General features: G+C 39.8%; 1 protein-coding gene across 1 annotated transcript in view; it reads left to right on the forward strand.

The window, feature by feature from the left end:
* The first annotated feature begins 1,896 nt into the window (after positions 1 to 1,896).
* Positions 1,897 to 24,758, forward strand: part of LOC119915677 (transmembrane protein 150A-like) — a 31,871-nt gene continuing 9,009 nt past the window's right edge. Inside the window, exons 1-6 of the mRNA XM_038735340.1 lie at positions 1,897 to 2,545; positions 3,697 to 3,783; positions 9,658 to 9,705; positions 14,790 to 14,876; positions 16,754 to 16,821; positions 19,493 to 19,620. Coding sequence (XP_038591268.1) covers positions 3,719 to 3,783; positions 9,658 to 9,705; positions 14,790 to 14,876; positions 16,754 to 16,821; positions 19,493 to 19,620 — 396 coding nt within the window. The 5' untranslated portion in view covers positions 1,897 to 2,545; positions 3,697 to 3,718. The remainder of the gene's footprint in view (positions 2,546 to 3,696; positions 3,784 to 9,657; positions 9,706 to 14,789; positions 14,877 to 16,753; positions 16,822 to 19,492; positions 19,621 to 24,758) is intronic.

The following is a 24,758-nucleotide window of genomic DNA, read 5'->3' on the forward strand; positions in this document are numbered from 1 at the left end:
CTTAGAGTATTTCTACACTGTTTGCTTAAGTAAAATATCCAAATACTTCATCCACCACTGTCTATCTGTAAATGTATGTACAGGCATATATGGGGTCACCATACTCTATTTATGTAGTTGTAGAAAGACAAACTCAAGCTCATTTCATTTGTCTTCACTGCAGCATCCTGACCAGGTCAGACTAGAGTCAAGGTGTCATGATGTAGATCCTGCAGCGCCCTCATGTGGCAGGAGTTTGTTCTCTCTGGCACTAGTTTAATGGAACAGATGAGCTTCAGTGAATAAACCAGTGGCACAGATGCAATTTATTTCCAAGACATGATAATTGAAAGCAGCTGTGGGAACTTCTGTACGGTGATGCACGCGAAGAGCCGCGTGAGGATGCCTTCAAGTGCCGTCGAACAAACTGGATTCTGAACTGAACATTAATTAAAGAGCAATAATATCTCTAATAATAGGATTTTCCTCCTATGCTAATGAGTTTTTTGTTGTTGCAAAGTTGAAGTATTGCAGCCTCAGAAACTATAAAGGACCTATTACAAACGTTTCATGTGTGTCCCTCTCCCTGCTCTGTGGAAATTTTCATACTATGGTGTTAATATTTGAAATCAGTCCGCTACAATACTGAGTGAACATCATCTGTATTACCAGTGGTGGAGGGAGGTAAATAAGTAATCCCACATTTACTCAAGGAATGTACCTAAACACAAACTTGAGGTAGCTATATACTTTACGTTTTAGGCCTCCACATTTCACAGGGGGAAAAACTTTTTACTGTACTGCAATTATTTGACAGCTATGATTTTACTAGCACTTAAAATTTGCTCCATTTTTTAACATTAAAATGTTGTTTGCATGACAATAATATAAAACGTTGTTATAAAAAGTCTATAACACGAAGAGAAAAAGAGAGAAAACAGAAAATCTTCTGACTCCGGCTACTGTTTGATCATTTACACGTGATTTTTAAAGTAGTGTACTCAGTTACAAGTACAAGTAGGCTACATCCAACTTATATAACTTGAGTATTTCCATTTAATGCTACTTTATACTTCTACTTCACTACATTTATCTGACAGTAGTTGTTTCTGGTTACTTTACAGCTTAAGATTTTACATGAAAAATATCATAAGCTTTTTAAACTCATTGCACTGTTAAAGCTGAAATCAGTGCATTCCCTTTTGTTTCAGATATATATGAGTTGTTAACAGTAGAGAGATTTCCCTTCTAAACTTCTCAGATGGTTTTATTCAGAGAGGAAAAATGATTCAATATTTGCCAAAAAAAAGAGCAAACATAAAAGAAAAGTCACAAACAAAATCTGTTTGAAATACACATTTATCCATCAGAATTAACAATTTATTTAATAAGGTCATATAAAAATATATCATTCACAGGAGCCTTTTTTTGCAGAATCTATGCTTTCACATTTGCTGACAATACTTTGAATGCAACACTGGATTTATTTATTTTTACATTGTTGTATTGTGTAAGCAGGACAATACAAACAAAAGTGTTACAGCAAAAAAACAACAACTTTAAATCATACAAAAGTGCAGCAACAAAAGATAAGGATAAAATGGTTAAATTATAAACGGGGGCATTAATACATTTGAATTCAACATTATGGGGTAAAGCGTTAGATCTATACATTGCAGGTGCACTTATATCAAACTGTGGACTAATTTAAAACGTTAAGATCTTTAAAATGTTGAGATCTGAACAGTGAGGTTTCATGCCCTGTAAAAAAAAAAAAAAAAAACAACTTCCAGTCACTCATTAGACAGGCCATGTACCACTGCCAACAAGAAACAGAAGCTTACAAAGGGCCCCTGAAGGCATCAAAATCCGCTTTCTTGGAAAACATTAGATATTTTAAGGGGAAAAGAAGAAACACGAAATTCAATATTCTGGACTGCACGCCGGAGTCAACGCTCAATAATTATATGCAGTGCGGTTGTGAAATCTGTTTCCAGGAACTAGACGGAGAACAAAATGATCCGTGATCGGGATAACACACTACAACAACAGCACTGCAGCTGATCCAGCATATAGGCCTAGTTCAAAAGTGTTTGTGAGGCTTGCAGAAGTCCAGGCACACACAAACACATACGCTCATAAGCTTATAAAAAAGGACAAAACTGATTAAATTTCAAACAGCATGACTGAAAAGTGGCTGAAAACCAACACAAACTGTCAAAATGTGTTTTTTAAAAGGGGGGTCTGAGTGTGTTCTGGGAGGAGTTAGAAGTTACTGTCTCCAGCTGGTCTCTCCTCCTCGGAACATTTCTGTCAGGCTGCAGGCTGAGGACGGTGGGAGGCTCGGGTGTGTGTGATGAATGAGAACTGGAAAACACACACCGTCTCCATGTTTCTCCTCATCCTGATGTGATAAATCTGCATCATATTTGTCACATTCTGACAATGAAATCAGGTGCAGCAGAGGAGCTCGGACTCGCAGCGACTTCTTGCGACTTTTCATCGAGTTTGGAGGAGCTGAGATGAAGAGCGCAGCCTGAAGCTTTCCCCACTGAACACACGAGAGGTAGGATCAAACACACCAGAGTCCCTCTGCTTTGCCTTTGCATGCTGCTTTTCCCGAGGCGCACATATAATTTGGTGGTCATGCATGAACGAGCAGCAGCCTCTGCAGGTGAAATTATAAAGTAAAAGAATCAAAGGAGAGCAAAGAAACAAGAACCAGTTCTTACAGCGACTTGCAGGTCCATTCTGCAGAGTGATTAGATTTAAGGTTGCATTAGTTACTGTTTCATAGTTTTAAGCAAGTTTTATTGTGTGTTCAGGAACAGAAGTCTTAAAGGAAAATGACAAATTATTTCGAAAATGATTTCTTTTATGATAGCCTCATTTTTTATCTGTAGTTTTGTTTTATGAGTATATGTTTCTTCTGTTCTGTAGTCAGTGCTGGATGGATTAGGGTGGCAGCACTGTAATAATATACAGGATTTTATTGATGAATAAATTGAACTAATAGTGAAGGCAGCTTCCCAAATCTACCCATTTCTTTCATGGCATCTGCAAACAGAATATTTTTGAAAAAATAAGACATTTTAAGATATAATTTCTGTCTTAGGTAATTTTCCATGGGTATTTGTAAATGATGCCCTAAAAAAGAATTTGTTGATTAATCAATTAATTGATCATCCTATAATTAGTCTGCAGCTATTTCTATAATTTTAGTGTTAAAGTTACGTTCTAACTGTGAGGAGTAGCTGCTTTTCTTTGTCTCAAGTGATATTAAACTGAATGTCTTTTGGGGTTTTGGATAACACAAATAATTTCAAGAAGTCGCTGAGGAACTTCTGACATTTTATAGACCAAACAATCAATCAGACTTATCAAGAAAATAATCAGCAAAATAATTATAATGAAAAGTAACTGTTAGTTGCAGCCCAACTCAAACAGAACTCAATATCTATATGTTTAATTTAATTAAACGCAAAAACTGCAGCAAATCCTCACATTGGAGAAGCCGGAACAAGAAGATGAATCACCTAATCGACACAGGACTCTCGTGTTGTCCTAAAAGTGCACAACAGGATTATTATAGTTCTTATCGACCAGAGTGAACTGTACATTGTAATGACGTCACTTAGACTTAGTGATTCTGGTTTTAATGGCCTGATCGGAGTCCTTCTGGTCTTTGGTGACGCTGGTGTTTGTTGATCTTTGCAGTGGAGATCTCCAGGTGGTCGTCATGTCTCTGTGGATGATCCTCCCTGTCAGCCTGCCTGTCTTCACCATCGCTGGAATATGGGTTGTGTGAGTACCTCAGAGTTGTGTAAATAAACACCAACATTTGCTTGTCTTGTAGGAACTGTGTGTTTTCGTAGCATTTGTGTACAAAGTGTTGCAACGCAGGGTTCCTGTTGTCTATACATTAGCCTGGTTAGACAGGCTACCTATTATCCCTACTGTGATGACGATGACCTCAACTGGCTGTGCAAAGTCCATTAATGTAAAACAGTGGCCTTTTTTGGAAGGAGAGAATAATTTCTTGCTGTTTATTCTACAATTGTGTTTGAGAAGAGAGTCGTCCTTGACATTCCTCTCCGCTTGTCTGGTCTGTGTGTCCCTTTTCTACCCACAGCAGTTACATCTGTAGCTTTTTACATAACAACAGCAACCAATAGCTTCTGCTTTTATGGTGGAAGTAAGCGAACAGAGCAGTTCCTGTGAGTCTGTCACACTGGCAGTATGAGCCAACAGGTGGTGGGATGAGCTGCCATTGTGGTAGAAATCATAAATGACATCTGTAACTATAATTGAGCAAGATTCAAGGAACATATATTTGAAAACATCCTTAAAAGAACAGTTTGACATTTTGGGAAATACACTTATTTGCATTCTTGCTGAGAGTTAGATGACAAAATCAACACCTAAACACCTAATCGTACCTAAAAGCTGGGATGTATCTGCGGTTTCAAACATTTAAAAATTAAACATCTGTCTCTTGCAAGTTCCCCAAATTCATGGTGTGTAATACAAAATCCCTGCAGTAACCCTTTATTGAAAAAATTATATTAATATATTATTAGTTATAGCCTTAGCTGTCTTAGCTTAGCCTTCTACAAACCCTCATATGTCTTGTGTAACTCCACTGAGTGCATTCAAGGGAAGTAGAAAGGTCAGGAGAGTAATGATATAAGGTTATTTTTTCAGCTAATTAATTCAGGGAATTTCACAGAACAACAACAAACCACAAGTCTGTGGTCAAACGTTTGCTTTGCAGCTCTTGCTGTTAATGCGACTCGGACTATGTGCACTGGGCTAAATCCCGGAACAAACCCAGCAGGCTGCACGCTAGGAAGCACCAACACCTTCATACACTCCTACTGCAGATCCAGCTGCTGAGAACTTACCTCCTTGCCTTAACGTCTTTGATTTGTGCACTGTGTGACTGTTTCTTTATCACCTTCTTCCACTTCTTTTATCTTCTTGGTGTGAGTCGATTGACACAGTCTCCTTTTGTAAGAAGCCTTTCACACCTTCGCAAAGTGGGCGTGAGAATTTTTCACAACTGGTCACCAAGTCCTTCCCTGAGAGACAAGTCTGTAATCCCCCTCGTTCTGCCAGACCTGTTGTTTCTCAGACACGTTGACGCCTGTTTGCTGGTGCCTTTTTAAAATGCCAGCTTGAATAGTTGTTTGTACCAGAAACATAACTGTAGCATGTACTGGAGCTGAGGCCAGCTTGTGAAGTTTTCCGGAGAGAATGAAGGGATATGACTGTAAAATAAGAGTTTTACATTTTAACCAAAGCCAAGTAAATTTTTTAAATCAAACACAACAGCTACAAAAATTCTGTGATCCCCTCTTCAGAGGAATGACATTAGCACCTGCCGAAAACAGGGCAAATGTTAGGAATTCTTTATTATTCCTGAAGAGTAAATAATTGTGCAGAAAGCAGTAGCCAAAAGAATCACAACAGTAAAACCATGACACACACAAACACTCACAGAGTAAGTGTAACAGTAAAATGAAGGCTACTAAACAATAATAACTTAAAGGTTCAGTGTGTAAGATTTAGTGGCATCTAGTGGTGAAGGTTGTGAATTGCAACACTCTGTCCGGTCTACAACTGCCCTCTAACCTTTCGAAGACGACAGGACAGCTACGGTGTCTGACACAACACAAAAGATGTCTCTTCTGAGACAGCAGAGTGGCCAGTCAAGAAATGAGGTTTCTTTAGGTATATTTATTAAGAAATTATATTCACTTAATTATTCAGTAAAACCGTATATTATTGTGACTTGGCCACTGACAGATGTGACATGGACAATGAAAGCCAAGAGTGTGAAACACTGTTTCTGCACCATTATAAACCACATATTAAATAAAGTTTATACAAACATTGACAAGGGAAACACATTAATTCTCTCTGTGATTATGGACCCTCACCAAAACTGCCCGCCAACAATAATATCTGTCCCACTGCCTGATTATGGTGCTTTAGTAGCAGCAAAAAATAAAAATAAATAAATACTTTGATAGCTTTGCTTAAAAATAGATCTCAGTTAAAACAGCAACAGTTTCTCACATAATCACTTCCTCTTTAGTGGTTTTGCCTACAAAGTAAAAGCGCATTTATAGCAATCTCCTATTTGAAGTTGAACTGAGCTTTTACTTTGAAAAATTTTGAAGGACATTAAAAGAGTCTGTAACCTGCTTGACACACCTCTGAAAGAGCCTCAGAAAACGTGATTCCCCTAAATGTTCTCTGCCTGGAGATACTGGGGCAAAAGCGTCCGCAGGTTGATGGATGCGGATCAAACACCGAAACAAAAACAGTACAGCACATGCCGTGATCTGAGAACCATTCGCTGCAGAATCCATTTGTTGAAGAGAGAAAAAACCCAAGGTGGGTTGCAAGTCCTGCACAGCTCATATTCTCATCCACCATCTAATGGTTGAAGATATTGCTCCGATTCAAAACTTATTTTCAGACCCCTGCAGTATATTATTACTATTTCTTCTTCTAACGTACGTATTCAACATAGTGATGAGTGTCTGCACTGCCTGAATTCTACCAGAAGTAGAAAAAGAAGAACTTAGTGACGAAACCATAGACTGGATATAAAAACGCGAAACGCGCTCTGTAGCGCTGTTTGTCTGTTTTCAGCTACTGTAGAAACATGACGATGCAATGTGGCGACGTCCATGGAAGGGGGTGCCCGCGGTTATGTACATAAAAGTGTCTCATTCTAGGGTAATAAAAACATAATGGTTTATTATATAAGGTATTTATACACCACTGAAAACATAGTTATGGATCTTATATTGTATTTCTAAATATTACACACTGAACCTTTTAAAATAGAGCAGATGCGATAAATACCAGTTAAAAAGAAGTGCATACCATATAAAATCACAGGGAGTTGTTTAACAAACCAAAGGGACAGAGGAGTGCATAAATCTACTGGTTCTGCATCTTGGCAGATTGTGAGCCATTCCAACAGATAAAAGCGAACGTAAGAACTGATTCAATAAAACAAGAATAAAATATTTTTTTAAGTATTGTCCACATTAAAACCACGGAGTTTGTGAAGAAAGTGCATGTGCTGATGTGCTTTCTTACACACCACATCCACATGATGCTCAAAAGTCAGTTTGTTGTCGATCGCTGTGCCCAGATATTTGTACTGATGTACAACCTTAACAGCTGGACCATTAATGAATACTGGGGAGATGCCCGAGGGATTTTCCCCAAAATCAAAAACCCTTTCCTTTGTTTTGAAGACTTTATGTCCAAGAAATATTGTCCGGATCCATACTATGAAGGAGTCACACAATGACAGAATCATCAGCAAACTTCAGGATGTGGCTCCCCACTTGCTGGCTTTGACACATTTGTGTACAAAATGAATAAGAGAGGTGACAAGGACACAACCTTGGGGCGAGCCCGTTGAAGAAATGAGGGCGTCTGATAAAACGCTATTTACCTCTCTACATGTTGGGGCATCCCCAGTTAGAAAGTCCATCAGCCAGCTTATGAGGCCAAGATCAATGTGGATACTCTGTGGCCTTTCTGCTTCAATATAAGGCTGAATACAATTAAAAGCAGACGAGAGATCAATAAAAACTAGCCGCACAAAAGTTTTTGTTGGCTTTGTTGCTGCACTTGAATGTGGCAGGTAAAACTTTCAGGTCAGCTGCCACCATGGCATCTCTTATATTAATTAGAGCTGGATTGCTCTGCCGTTTGAATTCCTTCCTGTTGATGTCCGATTTAGTAAACCGTGATAGATTCTGGAAACTCACAAACAGCGAGGATCTGTCCCTCTTCCAATGATTTGTGCTGCGCGTTGTGTACAAAAAGTTCAAGACAATTCAACTTTGGCGGCGGGCGGGCGGGCGTGTGCGTGAGGCGAGCACTTCGCCTCACTCTCACAGGGACACTTGCTACAGACTGTTTATTCTGCTCCCTGATAAAAGGAAAATGTTTCTGCTGATATCTGTTCAGAAACAAACAAGAATTTCTATGTTAACCTGTTGCTCAGAAGGTGCCTGGTGATATTATGATATCATGATGGTAACTTGTTTTAACAAGCTAGATAAAATGGCAAATAGCTTTTGGTTTTATATTCAGTTTGATTACATTAATGTTTAAGTTGAGATTTACAAGAAATATTTTATTGCTATGTTTGCAAACCATGTTATTGCACTTTTGTATATCGCAGTACATTTAAATAAAATGTGCACAATACACTACTTTAGAATTCATTATTCAATTTTGCGCATAACTATGTGATTAATCGTGATTAAAAATTGTAATTGTTGCCCAGCACTAATATTGATACATATTTTCTTTACATGACGTGTTCCACTTACTCTGTGTTTACAACGTGTTGTACGTTGATATAAGAAGTGGCCTGCAAACAAACCGAGTGGCCGGTCAAAATGTTCAGTACCCTGCCACACTGGCAAAAAACTTGATTTCAGACGCTGCCCTCTACCACAGTTTATTGCTGTTTGTTCAAGTGAAAGCAAATCAAGTATTCTGACCTGTGTGTCTCCTTGTTATCAGTGATCAATAAAGGCGCTCAAACTATCGCATTCAGTTTTTGGACAGTAACATTAATCAGCAGATTGCTCTGTTGATTCCTGTGTGTGTCTTATCTGTGGCACAATGGGTCTTTTTATGTGTTTTGAAAGGAACTGATAGTGATTTGCAGTGGTTGAGACTGTTATTGTTTTTCTTGATATATTTAAGTCTCAGATAACGTATTGTTGACATGTGACTATGTTAAAAGATGAGTCAAAAGCATTGTATTTTAGTAGTATTGTAATTTTTGTATACTTTTTGTATACATTTTTTGACCTTCTTACTTTTTATATATTTATATTTATGTTCATATGTACTGGGTTGGTGATGACACTTGCCTTTGGTGTGGGAGACCCGGGTTCAATCACCCACTGTGACCCATCCACCAATGTGTCCCTGAGCAAGACACTTAACCCCTAGTTGCTCCAGAGGCGTGCGATATAGCAATTGTAAGTCGCTTTGGATAAAAGCGTCAACTAAATGAATAAATGTACTTTAAGCACAAATTTATACCAAGGCAAATTCCCCGTATGTGAAAATGTACCTGGCAATAAACCTGATTCTGAAAAAAATGTTCACTATCATAGTGAGCATGCATTAGCACAAAACACAAAGTACAGCTGAGGCCGATGGGAATGTCTATTTGATAGAGTATTTGTGTGAATTATCTTGTAGCCAGGCTGTGTGTTTTGTGGAGGTGGTTATTGTGTAGTTGACAGATTTAAGGGATTTAAAAAGCAACAGCCTGTCTTCTGGCGTCAAGAGTTATAGTAACATGTATGATGAAGACAAGCGGCCTCAGTCTGTAGAAACAACACTTTGGTAATCCGTGTGACACATGTTTTGTTATTGGGGAAAAAAAATGTTGTACTTTAAAGGCCGGACTGGCATTAATCTCGCTATATGTGACGACGCTTTCAAGTGCTTCATTTCAGTGGGTGAAACGGAGCTTTTGTTCTACTGTGGCTTATTTAGTTTTTGTGTTTTGAGAGTGTAACTGCTGTATGAAAGAATACGTCCAGACCACATCATGCTTTCTTATTTATTTTATGTCTTCACGTTCAGTTCCAAAGATTCTTCTCTCCTTTACAGATATGCGATGGCCCTGTACAACCAGCACGTCTGTCCTGTGCATAACTGGTAAAGAGCGCACACACACACACACACACACACACACACACACACACACACACACACACTCTTACTATTATTGATGTTGTCACGCACAAATGTGTACTGTCAGTTTTAAAGGCTTTTTTTAGGAATTCAGTAGGATCGTGACTTTCACACAGTGAACCTGACAAAGCCATTTACTGCCTGAAGATGGTCCTGTGACGATTATAAACCAACTAATGCTCTGTTATTGCGTTAGAATGATTTAACATACAAAAGCACAAGAAAATGCAAACCCATACACTAGTGACCGCCCGAACCGAGACCAAGTCAAGACCAAGACCGAGGGAGGGCGAGACCGGTTCACAGACCGGAGACCAGTTCCCCACATTACATGACACACAATAAAATGTGGAATGAGATCATAGGTGCTTCTTAAATTTATCTGAAAGATCCACATTCCCATGAAAACACCCACATACAAACACTAAGCGCTGAAATCAACATCTTTATTACAGTTGTTAACGGTAACAACACATTTATAATTAGGGTTATTGTTTGCATTTGAAGCAAAAAAAAAAAAACGATGAAAAAGCAATTTATTGATATTCCCAAAGTTATGGTCTTGACTGGTCTTGAAATAAAATCCTCAATGTCCGAGACAAGAACAAGTACAAATGCGGTCAAGTCCGAAACGAGACCAGGACCATCAAAAAGTGGTCTTAAAACCGGTCTCGAGACAACACTACCATACACTTTGAAAATCTCCCCCTTTACAGACCTGAAAATCCTTAAAGCTGCTCCAATAAATACATTAACTATGGGTCACATAACAATGTGTAATGTGAAAGGGCAAAGAGAATAATCACCTGACTTTTACCACTTTTCACTTCATTATTTTGGCCACATTACGCTCACTGCTCTCAGTAGTGGTGTTTCCAGTGAAAATGCTCTAAGCATTTAGCAGCTAAAGGGGCAGATGTTTTTCTCATTAGTCGGCAGAGCTAAAAGAGAGTGAATACTGAACTTACATTCATCAAGTGGACTCAAACATGAATACATATAAATCTAATGTTGCTCTGTAACTGTTTGATGTGTAAATAAGTAAATGTTTGCTCGCATGTTCCCTTTGTCATCTTAAAAGGTGATAATAATGTCAGTCTTAAGTTTCCAGCTTGTTTCAGCTGCCCCAAAGTGGCCAAAAAAGTGTTAATGTAGATTTAAATAGGCTACATGTTGCCATAAAGTAAAGTTAGAATCTCAAACACCACAAACAGTGAGGTTAGAAAGAATTAATCCTACCATTTGTTTTAACCTCAGAATATATTCACAATAAGTCGACTGAATTTGTTCCATCTACATGTGAAAACACTGCATCCACACGAGGCTAAATATTTTCTTCATTCTATTTCGGTCAGCAAACAACAAAACTGCATCTCACAGCTGACATCTAATAAGAAGGAGGATGTTTACTCCGCTGAGTCTCAGCTGGTTAAACCCCTGTCATGTGTTTTAAAGGTGGGGTATGCGGTTCTAATTGAACGAATATCTCCTCGTTACCTGTCCGTTCTGCCTGTGCTCTGAATCCGGTGTTTGTACACAGCCCTGGCTCTGTAAATGGGAAACAAACAAAGCGGGACGCACCCTGCCACACACTGTTTTGATTGATTTTGTGTCCGGTAACGTTAAATGTCCCACAGACATTCAGCTTACTTTCTAGTTCTCCCGGACATGCTGCTTTTGCGGTGTTAGCTATAGGAACAACCCACAACTTGGCCAACGTTAGCTACATTACTTGCTGTGTCGTTGTTCGCTCTATATCATGGTATTGGATTTCTCCAGAATTGTGTACCCCACCTTTTAATACGGCTCATATTTAGTTGTTGTCATATACCTATCTTCCTGTTCTCAGCATAAAACAGTTAGATCGTAGCTCATAAATGCGAGCAGTGATTGCTGCTGTGCTGCAAAGTGACGTCCTTCAAATCAGTATTTTATTATCTTATATAACAAGAACAGGAGCGGGTGACAGAAAGTTGTCAAACAGCCCCCCGTCTGTGCCAACCAGAAGCTTGTGTTCGTTAAAACAGGAAGCCATGCGTTTTCAAACTCCAAAAAAAACTCACTGATTGTGAATAATTGCTCGCAGGTGCCCACTGTGAAAAGTGTGGAAGGAAAAACACCACTTTCTCAGCTGGTGTGTTTACTTAGCCTTGATTCAGGAAAAGGTAATTCATGGTGGGCTTATTTTGTGGGAGGAATCTTCTCTCAAACCACATCAACGAGGTCAGTCTTAATTCAAACACAGTGAGGCATGAGATGGAGAAGGAATGGTAAGATTGGGAGTGGACATTTAAGAAAATGTTGAGCAAATGTTGACACAAGGGGAGAATGTGTAAAGAGAGAGTGTACGTGGGTGTGGAGGGGAGATTTTAGGTTACAGTAAGACGAGGAATGCAAAAAGATCAGTTCGAATGGAAATGAGAGGAATTGGCATCTCTGATATTGAGAGACTTCTGTGATATGTGAAACTTAAATATGAAGTTAAATCATCTGCCTGTTTCTTTTAATAAAAAGTACCCTCCTAGCTGGTACAGGAAACCCAAATACGCAACACATCCTCACAAAGGCTTCACTTTGTCTTGAAAAGTGGTGGGGACATAGGGGCTCAGATTAGAGGTATGAAGAGACACTTAGCTCTGCGAGACATCGCAATACGCAATATTAGGTTCACGAGAACGAGACAAAAAGATCCTTAACAGATCCCCAGTAAATTTTGATCATTAAACAATTCATTTGCTGCATTTCTGGTGAACATTTCTGCAACAATTTATGGTAAAAATGTTTTTATTTATGTAAAAGGAAACACAAAATTCTGGTAGCACGTTACATTTCAAAATATACAAATATGACATATATAACAGTTTGTTTAACTGCAAGCTATATTTAAGATCATTTTTAAAACAAATTTTGCTTTCAAAAAGTAGTGGGGACAAAATCAGCTATTTCAAAAAGTGGTGGGGACATGTCCCCAGGGTCAAATAGCGTGAAATATGTGAAACATCGCAGTTTGGTTAGGTTTAAGAAAAGATCATGGTTTGGATTAAAATAAGCGAGTTACGTAATATAACTTTAACTAATGTCAGAAACTTAACGCGTTATGTGTATGGCAAGCGTTAGAATGTGGATGGTTGAGTCGCACAAACACAGGCCTTTCACCCAGGAGACCGGGGGTTTTGTCCCGTTAAGTGAGTGACTTACATTATGCCTGGTCTCCTCGTCTCAAATCTCAACTAGATTTAAAAAATGTGGGATACCACAGACAGGGTTACGGTCCAGTCGGTGACTTTAGGATTATGTCTGTTAACTTCTCACACTACAGGATAATTTTTGTCTATAATCTGCTCTGACCAGCCTCTAATCAAGAAGAATCGGCCCGTAATTGTCGGGAGGGCGAATCGGACCCAAAATTGGCCTAGAGTGACTTACGATACGTGAGTGGCTCGTCTTGCGTGAGTCAAGTCATGTGCTTACGCCTGTCGCTGGTACTTTCCAATGGTCATGTTTGTTTGGGAGTCATTGGCAATCGGCCTCTTCTGTCGTTTAGGTATGAGGACGTTTGTATTTCCTTTTCCAGCTGGGAGGGTACTTTTATTTAAGAAACAGGCAGATGTTTAGGTTTCACATACCACAGAAGAATATTTGGAGTCCTCCTCTTTCCATTTAAACCAATGTGTTTGAGTTCCTCGTCTTTTCTGATACTTCAGGTTGCTGTAACGTATCTCTCACTCTACACACACATACAGTGTTTCTTGACACATTTTCCCCTCATGTCAACATATGCTCATGCAGCACTTCTTTTTCTTAAATGTCTTTATCCCTCCATTCGTTCTCCATCTCGTGCCTCACTATGTCTGAATTAAGACTGACAGGGGGCCTCGTTGATGTAGATTGTAGGCCGTTGTCAGGCTGTCACACATTTGAAGCCGACCCACGAGTCGAGCTTAATGCGGATTTTCTTAATACTACGCAACCTGACTTCTTCCTTTGCTCCCGTCATAGTTATTACGGCCACTAGAAGTTGCGGCTTACAGTAAACGTAAAAATGGGTTCTAATAAGCTTCTTGCACAGAAAACGTTTTTCCGGTGAGGATAGTTGGTGTAGTTGGTGAATTGTGCCCAGTTTCAGACATGTTGACTGGTGCTGCTGTGTTTTCAGCGCAGGTAACAAAATCTAAATGCTCAAATACAGTCCAAACATTTAAAATACGGACCCCATATTGTTCATTAAGTCTAGATGTAGTTGTTTCATACATTTCACACAAAAGACAAGATTATAGTCTGTTAGTTTCATTGGAATAAAGATATTTGAGAGTATTTTATTTTAAAATTAAGGTCAAGGGCGCTTGTCTCCCATAAGAAGACAAAAACACAGACATGTCATATCACACTTAAAATAAATAACTGCAAATCTTTACCTTAAGAAATTGTGGTCTTGTGGTGTCATTTTAATGGTGTAATTGTATCTTTTTATTTAAAGTATGTTAGATATTTCTATTTATTTATTCTAACAGCTGCATGTCTCAGTTTGTAGTTTCATTTGATGACTGTAGACGTGGATTCCTGTGTGGGTCTAATTATATTATACAGGAAATAGAGGAAACCCCTGATACATTTTGCATTTCTGTAATCAAAACAATACATGCAGCTAAGCATTTAATTGTTATGGAAGAGACATTTCACCTGAAAATATTTTGGGTTAATTTTCTACTGTTGCTTGCGTAGAGCGCGAGTCATGATGCCTCAGATGTGAGAGTTTATGTTCAACTATTAACTGGAGTTTTTACACATTTGCCTACTTTAGATTAATTCTGCACATCGAGGTGAAGCTTAAACTGGTAAAAGTAACAATTTGACCTGAAACGATTTACTTGAACTTTGAACTACTTTTAAGATGAGTGAGTTTCAGTGATTCCAGCTTGGCGCAAAATGAGTTTTTGAACAACTCTGAATCTGATGTCCTTTCTTCAGTGTTTTTCTGAAATGTTTGTATCCTCCTGTGTGTGCAGGCTGAACTGAGTGTTTGCATGTCCGTGTGTGTGTGTTTACAGGCTTTATAATGAGTCATGTGAGGAGCAGCTTCCATTACAGAGGGGTCCTGTTCTGTGCTGCACCCTGGACAACATACCACTCATCAGGTCAGTGATCCCACCCCTGCAGCAGGACTTTAATCCTTTTGACTGCTGAAACTGCTGCATGTTGTATAACAGTCCCAGTTGTCTGGTTCCTGTATGTGATGTGCAGTTTCTTGAAAACCTCTGTGGTAAATCAATGATGAAACTGACCGAGGAACCTCTTTCCACTCTCACAGTAATGAAAATATATTTCAAGCACAACAGAAAACACATTGTACGCACAATGAGGCCGCGAGTATTGAATGATGTGATATGGCAAGCTACTCTGGTTTATGATTTCTACCAGTCATTGTTATATGCTCTGCTACGTCTGGTTTTGTTTTTAACACTAAATAGTCTCTTTATTTCTGCTCCTTTTTATAAAAGAATATGTCAGTGCAGATTGTGTTTTATTTGGCATGCAGTATAGCCTGTTATTAGTGATTAGTACTGCCAAACTAGTTAGATTCGTGGACACAATGTGAAATATAAAACATTTAAGTCATTGCAGCAGAACATTTGAATCCAAAACTAATGAATATTGTGCACCAACCTAAAGCTCCTTTCAGACAGGCAACCCTTTACATTATTGTGATGGCAATTTAACGATGATGGTCTCAAGTGTCCACGTTTACGTAAAAGTCACAATGGCAGTCAGATGAGGATGGTACTTGTAACTTTGTCCTATCACTTTCAACATGACACAAATCTGAATTGAATACTGTCAGACTAATGTAAAGGTTAAAATGCAGAGAGAGAAACTGCCCCCTGTGATCACTGTAATACATTTATTTTCTAAATCGTCATCTCTTATACACAAATAAAATAAATATAATAAACTTGGAAATGCTGTAAAAGAGGCAATTTTCACAGATTCTCACTTCAGATCAGTCTAAATCATCTCTTGGTGCAAACCTTGTCCAACCACAGTAATATCTTTGAAATGTTCATTAATGCCAACTGAATCAACACTGCTGTTCCCCCTCCACCAGGTGCCAAATATAGCTGCACTATTGTGGCTCTTTCAGTGAATGTACTGTCATGTGTGAATGAAGTCATTAACATTATGTCTAAATGGTCACTTTAAAGGACGAAGCAAGCGATGTTTCATATTCCATGTCTGCAAAGGGCTTAGTATAATTACATTTTCATCAAGAAAAACATATCGGACCGACAGAATACGGTATGTACAGTCATTATAAAGGGTTTTTCTGTACATGGCTTTGGATAAATTGCTCTGATGGCTGGTGTGCAGCTGCACTGCAGAGTTGTTGTGAGATAAGCCCACACTTGCCCGACTGAGGCTCACAGTCGGAGGGGGAAGGGGGACCTCTCCACCTTGAAAGGAAGAAGAGTTTTTGTTGCAAAATGTAAACAAGAAATACATGTCCCCCGCATACAGTGACACACAGGATGATGAACAACGGGGTTCACGTTGCTGCGGTGCAACTAAAGATTCACCCTGGTAAAGACCTTTTCAGCATGTAGCTGCTTTTCTTACAGTTCTCAAGTATTTAGTTTCACAACAATTTTCATGGTGCTTTTGATCGCTAGATAAAGACCCTGGAGCCATTCTTTCCTCGATCTCCCAGCGAGACTGTCCTTTTTCCATTTATTGATAATTGTTTCTCTGCTAAACTGCTTTACGAGGAAAAATGTTGGCATGGGTTTAGTAAGTAAGCACACATACCAACGCTGCACCGTTTTTTTCATGACTGTTTTTAGTGTAGTGTGAGTGCAGCCAATAAAAAAGACAGGGTCAAAAACCAAGTGAGGGGACCTGGAGGTCATGGATCTCTTTTGAACTCTGCAAGAACTTGACTGAACTTGCACTTTAGCCCACTAAGCCTTGAGGCCAGCCCGCACTAACTACCCCTCCTCTCTCTCTGTTTTCTCTGCAGTAAATGTGGAACTCTCCCACCTGAAAGCTGCTTTTTCAGCCTCATATGCAGCACTGGCTCCTTCATGGGTGAGTATCAATACAGGTATAGTTTTAAAGTATTCAGGCAGATGCACTTTTAGTAATGTGTGCACAGAGAACGTAGATCTTTTTTTACCCTCACACACACTTATCCAACACACTGCTCTTGGTTGAACGGGGCTCTGTGCACTCAAAGTTTTCCGGCTTGTTTTCTCAGCTGTAGAGGCTCCAGCCAAGTTTCTGTTCCGCAGAATCCTCTGCCAGGGCCCGCCTCACCCTCATGAAGGGAAAATTTACTCTATGCCATGAATGGTGCATTTTCATGCCTCACATGACCCACGAGCATTTGCCATCTGACCACAAGGGCAATGACTCTGCTCTGCTGCGCGCCAAAATGACATTAAACCTTCCTATCTCGTTCATTGACCAATGTGCAGGGTGGTGCATGTTGATTTATCCACCTCCATTTGCTTCATAAAACTTCTGATCCTGAGAATTTACACTCCAGGAGTTTACCGTAATACTACCCTTATTTTCTGCCAGGTTTTGCAGCCAAAGTTCAGCTACGGGTCGGGGTATGCTCGAACAGTACTGATTCGTAAGGCGTGTTTAAGTTATTCTGAACGGCCACACTTAAAGGTGGAAGAGATGGCTTTTACAGAGAGAGGTGAGACGCTATATCATTTAAGCAGATATTACCTAACCCAAAAATGTTCTCCGGAAGATGTTTAGAGTAGGGGACTGTCGACGAAAATAGAAAAGCAGAGCTAGGGACAAGTTCAAACCCCTTTAGACCATCTGACTAGCCTTTCTGAAGATGTCTGAATTAGTCTTATTGCTTAAAAAAATGAACAGTTATTGATTATCCAAAAAGTAGATCTTCTGTCAATCGTCTAATCCATTAATCGACTGATCGTTTCAGCTCTAAATAAAAGCGTCCGTGCAGGCGTGTGTGAGCTCACACTCTGGAAATTTCCCCAACATCAAAAGGGTTTTTTAAAAAATGATTATGTTCTCATAAAACAATACCCCGTTTATGTTTGTGAGGCAGTTTGTTTAACTCGAAGGTGTGGTGGGAAGATCAGACAGTCGATCCCTCGCTGTGCGGCAGCCAGTGAAGCACACACATAACCGAGAACCCAAAACAATAAGTCTTATCTCTGCGTACACTCGATCATCAAAAACTGACCACTGTGTTCGCTGCTGGACTAACAATATGAACATCCAAACAGTCGCTCTCTGTAGTTTGGAGCCTGATGAGCGCCAAATGTGAACGGCATGAGCATCAGATGGACGTTTGGGAGAACTGCTGTGAAGCTTTGATGCAGCTTAAAATAAACAGAGATGTGGAATCTGCTCACACAGAGATTTTATGTTTCGGATGCAACACTGCAAACTCGCTGCTCCTTACATGCTGACATCTTGATATTAAAAGGAGAGCAAAGGTCTTTTTCTTATGTCATTTTTTATTTTATTTGTTTGCACATGAACAATACAGCGTAGACATTCACACACCCAAACACAAACACACTTACAGGATACACACATATACAGACATTTTAAAAACTCTGCAGGAGAGGTGAGAAGTTTACAACTTCACTGTTTTGTGTCTGTCTCAGGACTTTCATCAGTTCCAGATGGATCAGGCAGCTGTTTTCTGTGAGAAGCTCTAAAAACCCAGAGTACACGACCTGCTCAGCACCAAACCGCAGACAGACGCAGTTTGAGACTAGCTGGCAAACATAATGGAGCATTTAGCAGCTAGATATTTTTCTCAGGAGCTGGTTCAGACCAAAAGCTAAAAGAGACTCCAAATCGGTGATAACGCTGTTCAGTACCTGATGTTTAATAAACAATTGCTTGATGACAAAGTCACCATTATCAACTTAAAAGGTGATAATATGTGTTTACAACTTGTTTCCGCTGCCCCCAAGTTGCCAAAAAAATAAGATATTGCAGGTTTAACCATAATGTTGGATTTACAAGTTTATCTCCTTATCTTAGACAGATGTTAGTCATTGCCAACTGTAGGTCAAAATATAAATTAAAATATATATATAAATTTTTTTCCATCCATCCATCGTCAACCGCTTATCCTGCATACAGGGTCACGGAGTATATATATATATTTTTTCCCCCCCGAAAAACATGCAGAGATCATGGTAGTTTTCCCAGCGTACAATCCCAACAGGCTTCACCAATCAGATGAGCATGGTAGCCTGACAGCCAAAGGTCCATAAAGCACTCGCTGCCACTTGTAAAACTTAATGTTGTGAGCGAATGGAAACAATTGAAGGTGGATTTCATGAGCGTAGCTGTATTTTTATCTACTCAGTTATTCTCATCTGGATAACGGCATCTCAACTGAAACAGTGAAAGTGTGTGTTCATACAGCCCAATACTTTACTTTAAAAAGCAAGGAGGAGAGTAGATATTACATCCTTGTACACTCAACAACTGTAATTGGGAAATTAGTAATGGTGGTCAGGATGTCAAAAGTAACTCCTGAATCTAAATGTGTTTGTTTCTGGATGCAGAGAGTTGATCGGCGTTTCTTAAAAAAAGTAATTTAATAAAAGCAGAAAGTAGGAAAACCCATGAGGATCTGAAATACAATTTGTAGTTTCGGGATATCCAGCTGTATGATGAACAATGCCGTCGTCTCTCTCTTCTTTTAACTTCATGTCTCATCGCTTTCTCTCTTCATTTGTTCTTCCAGTGATGCTGATTGGCCTGCTGCGTTACGCTCATGTGATAGAGAAGCACCAGAACTGTATTCTCAACACGGCCGGCCTGTCCAGCGCGTGGATCTGTGCTGCTGGGCTCATCATGGTGGGAAACTTCCAGGTATCACTTTAAAGCTTCAGGACTTTGTCTTGATAATGACACATTCTTCAGGTTAATGATGGTTTCCAGAAAATGTCTCCTACTGACTTTAGTGATCCCATGACTTTTTCTAGTGCTTGACATTGGTATTTTTTAGCAAAATATCTCTGTTATTGGATCAATTTAATGCCCCTCTCAGGATGATTTGTAAGAACCTTAACTTTTCATCTAGCGCCATCATCATGTCAACATTTTTATTTGTCCTACACTTTGTTTTATGACCAAACTCCATGGATGCATTATAAGATTTATATTGTTGGTCTACTGGGAAAAATTTGGCCTGCTCATTTTTTCCTGGCCACTGGGACAAATTGGCAGCAAGGCTGACTGGCGCCGCTTTAATTACTTAAAGAGATCATATTATGTTTTTGCCTTTTTCCTTCTCCTTTTATTGAGTTATATACCTTTTTTGTGCATGTAACAGGTTTGCAAAGTGAAAAAGCCCAAAGTGCAGCCCAAAGGGAGTTCCCATCTCCCACAGAAAACTCTGCTCTGAGCTGCCTGAAAACAGCTCGTTCGTAGTTGAGCCCTCTCCCTTTCATCCCTGTGACGTCATAGTAAAATGCGCGTCATAATGCTCGCCAAGCAGCTAGTCCGACACGCCCTCAAAAACAGCGGTGGAGCAGTGAACAGTGAGCTGCAGCACACAGCTCTCCTCTCCCTTCCAAACACTAGCTACCCTCCAGGCAGTCAGTGGACATAAAGTTGTTCCTGTGATGTAGAGACAGAGCTCAGTTAAAACTTTATGGATGAAAGATACTTTTGTTACAGATTAATAACTCACCACTCTGAAACTCTCGCTCCAGTCCATGTTGTCAAGCTGGTCGGCAACATGTACAGCTGAACCGAAGCCGTGTTTACCGGCTTCTCGCTGACCCGCCCTTCTCTGCTTCTGATTGGCTAGTAGCCCTTAACTAGGAACTGCGCATGTGCAACGACCAACGAAGATCATGTAGAGACGAGATGTATCACTCCATAGCTAAAACGAAGCCTTCAACACAGGATGAAAAGAGGAGCTGCAGCAATGTGCAGTATGACTAAAAATCATGGTGTTTTTTGAAAATAAAATCATGTAAACCTGTTCTGTTACGACCCCTAAATAAGATTATGAACCTGAAAATGAGCATAATACCACCTCTTTAATACATTCATGCCAAATACCTGCAAAACTAATGGCATTCCTATCACCTTTACCTTCTGTTCAGGGCTATTTAGCAAATATTAGCATGCTAACACACTTAACTAAGCTAGTGATCATGGTAAACACTATATCAGCATATTAGCATTGTCAATGTGAGCATGTGAACAAGTTGAGATTAGCATTTAGCTCAAATGACCGCTCTGCCTAAATACAGCCTCACAGAGCTGCTAGCAGACTCTTTTTGTTATCTAATCTAATCTTTCAGACCTTTTTATTTGTTTCAGTTTATACTGTGCTCATGTGGTACATACAGTGGGTACGGAAAGTATTCAGACCCCTTTAAATTTTTCACTCTTTGTTTCATTGCAGCCATTTTCCAAAAATCAAAAAAGTTCATTTTATTTCTCAGTAATGTACACTCAGCACCCCATCTTGACAGAAAAAAAACAGAAATGTAGAAATTTTTGCAAATTTATTAAAAAAGAAAAACTGAAATATCACATGGTCATAAGTATTCAGACCCTTTGCTCAGTATTTAGTAGAAGCACCCTTTTGATCTAATGCAGCCATGAGTCGTTTTGGGAAAGATGCAACAAGTTTTTCACATCTGGATTTGGGTATCCTCTGCCATTCCTCCTTGCAGATCCTCTCCAGTTCTGTCAGGTTGGATGGTAAACGTTGGTGGACAGCCATTTTCAGGTCTCTCCAGAGATGCTCAATTGGGTTTAAGTCAGGGCTCTGGCTGGGCCATTCAAGAACAGCCACGGAGTTGTTTTGAAGCCACTCCTTCGTTATTTTAGCGGTGTGCTTAGGGTCATTGTCTTGTTGGAAGGTAAACCTTTGGCCCAGTCTGAGGTCCAGAGCACTCTGGAAAAGGTTTTCGTCCAGGATATCCCTGTACTCGGCCGCATTCATCTTTCCCTCGATTGCAACCAGTCGTCCTGTCCCTGCAGCTGAAAAACACCCCCACAGCATGATGCTGCCACCACCATGCTTCACTGTTGAGACTGTATTGGACAGGTGATGAGCAGTGCCTGGTTTTCTCCACACATACCGCTTAGAATTAAGGCCAAAAAGTTCAATCTTGGTCTCATCAGACCAGAGGATCTTATTTATCACCATCTTGGAGTCCTTCAGGTGTTTTTTGGAAAACTCTTTGCGGGCTTTCATGTGTCTTGCACTGAGGAGAGGCTTCCGTCGGGCCGCTCTGCCATAAAGCTCCGACTGGTGGATTGCTGCAGTGATGGTTGACTTACTACAACTTTCTCCCATCTCCCGACTGCATCTCTGGAGCTCAGCCACAGTGACCTTTGGGTTCTTCTTTACCTCTCTCACCAAGGCTCTTCTCCCCCGATAGCTCAGTTTGGCCGGACGGCCAGCTCTAGGAAGGGTTCTGGTCGTCCCCAACGTCTTCCATTTGAGGATTATGGAGGCCACTGTGCTCTTAGGTACCTTAAGTGCGGCAGAAATTTTTTTGTAACCTTGGCCAGATCTGTGCCTTGCCACAATTCTGTCTCTGAGCTCTTCAGGCAGTTCCTTTGACCTCATGATTCTCATTTGCTCTGACATGCACTGTGAGCTGTAAGGTCTTATATAGACAGGTGTGTGGCTTTCCTAATCAAGTCCAATCAGTATAATCAAACACAGCTGGACTCAAATGAAGGTGTAGAACCATCTCAAGGATGATCAGAAGAAATAGACAGCACCTGAGTTAAATATGAGTGTCACGGCAAAGGGTCTGAATACTTATGACCATGTGATATTTCAGTTTTTCTTTTTTAATAAATTTGCAAAAATTTCTACATTTCTGTTTTTTTCTGTCAAGATGTGGTGCTGAGTGTACATTACTGAGAAATAAAATGAACTTTTTTGATTTTTGGAAAATGGCTGCAATGAAACAAAGAGTGAAAAATTTAAAGGGGTCTGAATACTTTCCGTACCCACTGTATTTCTAAATACATTTATGTTTAATCAAATTTCAACTAACTAACTGATCCACAGCAAACCTGAGGTACAGGAGTACTAAAGAATAGGAGGACTGGTTGGTTTCTGGGTCTCTTGGTAAAATACATTGAAGCTGCCCTGCGTACTCTGCTGTGTGCACTGTACATAATGAGCACTTGAAGGTGCCAGGGAACAGGGTCAATCACTATTGCTTTGTTTGAAATCGAAGTCGATGCTAGTACCCCTGGTGTAGCCTACAGTCGACGGGGCATTTTGTAATTGAAGCAGCATAACGTGTGGCCTTTATACTGTAAATAGAAATTAAATATGTGAAAAATACCAACATGAATTTAGTACTTTTTCTTGTCTGCCTACTAGAGTTTGTATGAGGTTCAAAACCAAGACCTTGCTGCTTAGATAAGACTTAAGATGATTCATTGCCATGGCAACTGAAGGCAGAGGGTCTCTGTGGCCTCTATGTAACATAAACAGTGTGAAGGTAACACTAGAGACAGGCCACCAAGGAGCCCAGACATCCTGCTTCTTTTAAACTAACACACAGATACTCTGAGATTTGCACCCGTAAACCTTCTTTATAGCAAGAACGCATGAACATTAAACAGATGAAATAGTTCCTGCTCTCTGCATCTCATACTGCCGTAGGGGGCGACCAGGGATGGTTTTAGCACTTTTTATCTCAGCACCAGCAGCTAAATTTTTGTGTTAGAGTTCCCAAATTTTGACACAAAGTCACAACTTCTCCTGCTACATAATGTCAAATACAAGGAGTTCCACTGTTACAACCTGCAACACTACCGGAGTAAGTTGTAACATAACCTGGGGGTAAGTTTTAACAAAAGGAATGAAGAAAAAAACATTCAGACCACACCACAAAATATGCGTCTGAAGAAGTTTATTGTACATGTGTCAACATCTTCCTGTGATTCACCAAGAACAAAAACACCACTGCCCAGAGGTGTAAAGAGTACTTAAATATTGTACTTCAGTAAAAGTACTGTTACACTGATGAATTTTTGCTTAAGTACAAGTAAAGTTACTGGTATAAAAATATACTCAAGCAGGCTAAAAGTAAAAAGTAGCTCATTTAAAATTCACTCAGAGTAAACATTACTTAACTTATTTATACTGATTTAATATGATCTTATTATACTTTTTTAATTAAATCACAGTCTTTTACAGTTTGAGGGCACAAAGCCAGATATTAGTTGGTTTGACAAATATAAAGCAATGGTGCAAAACAATGTTAGAGACCTTTTATGTTATTAGAAGAAGTTTTGTGAATGTTTTTGCTTCATTATGAAACTGTGGTGGATAGATTAGACTATGGCGGGACGCAGTGGGCTAACAAAATGGGAAACACTGGACTGTATATGAAATCATATGCCTATTTATGCTACATTGAAACAGGTGGAGCGTCGGGCTTCAACCAGCCAGAGGGAACGATCACCGACCGTCCACAGCGCGTCGGGCCGCTCCGCGACGCGCTGTGGACGATCATTTTTAAGAATGACTGTAGTACTTAGCTTTGTTGATGTTGTTGACATAAATCAGTTCTGGTCAAATAGGCTAAAATATATAATTCATGTGTAATTGCTTCATGGACTGTTCAGAAAACCTGCTACCTCTCTGCTACCTTGGGTCAGTGTTAGATGTTACTGTATGAGGTCATATTTATAGGGATTCATTCACATTCTTGTCTATGGTCTATTAACGGAAAATCATGGAAACGTTTTGGACAAAGAAACAGAAGATTTCCCCCCACGAGCCACTAGTTTCGTACCACTGCACTGTAACATTTTCCTTTTCACCCTGAGGTTTTGGAAGAATCTGTGCTAATACATGGCAGATCAAGTTTTCTTCGTCTTTCCTGCCTCAACTCATCTGATGCAAGGTGTTACAACCATTTCCCCCACCACTGTGAACCATTGTTGAGCTAGCTGTAGCAGCATGCTGGTTTGAAATTAGCATAGATGAAATGCCTCACAATTTACCT

This window comes from Micropterus salmoides, unplaced genomic scaffold (genome assembly GCF_014851395.1).
Source record: "Micropterus salmoides isolate LMB-PRFRI ecotype aquatic unplaced genomic scaffold, ASM1485139v1 Ms_hic_scaffold_21, whole genome shotgun sequence".
In the NCBI taxonomy this organism is placed as follows: Eukaryota; Metazoa; Chordata; class Actinopteri; order Centrarchiformes; family Centrarchidae; genus Micropterus; species Micropterus salmoides.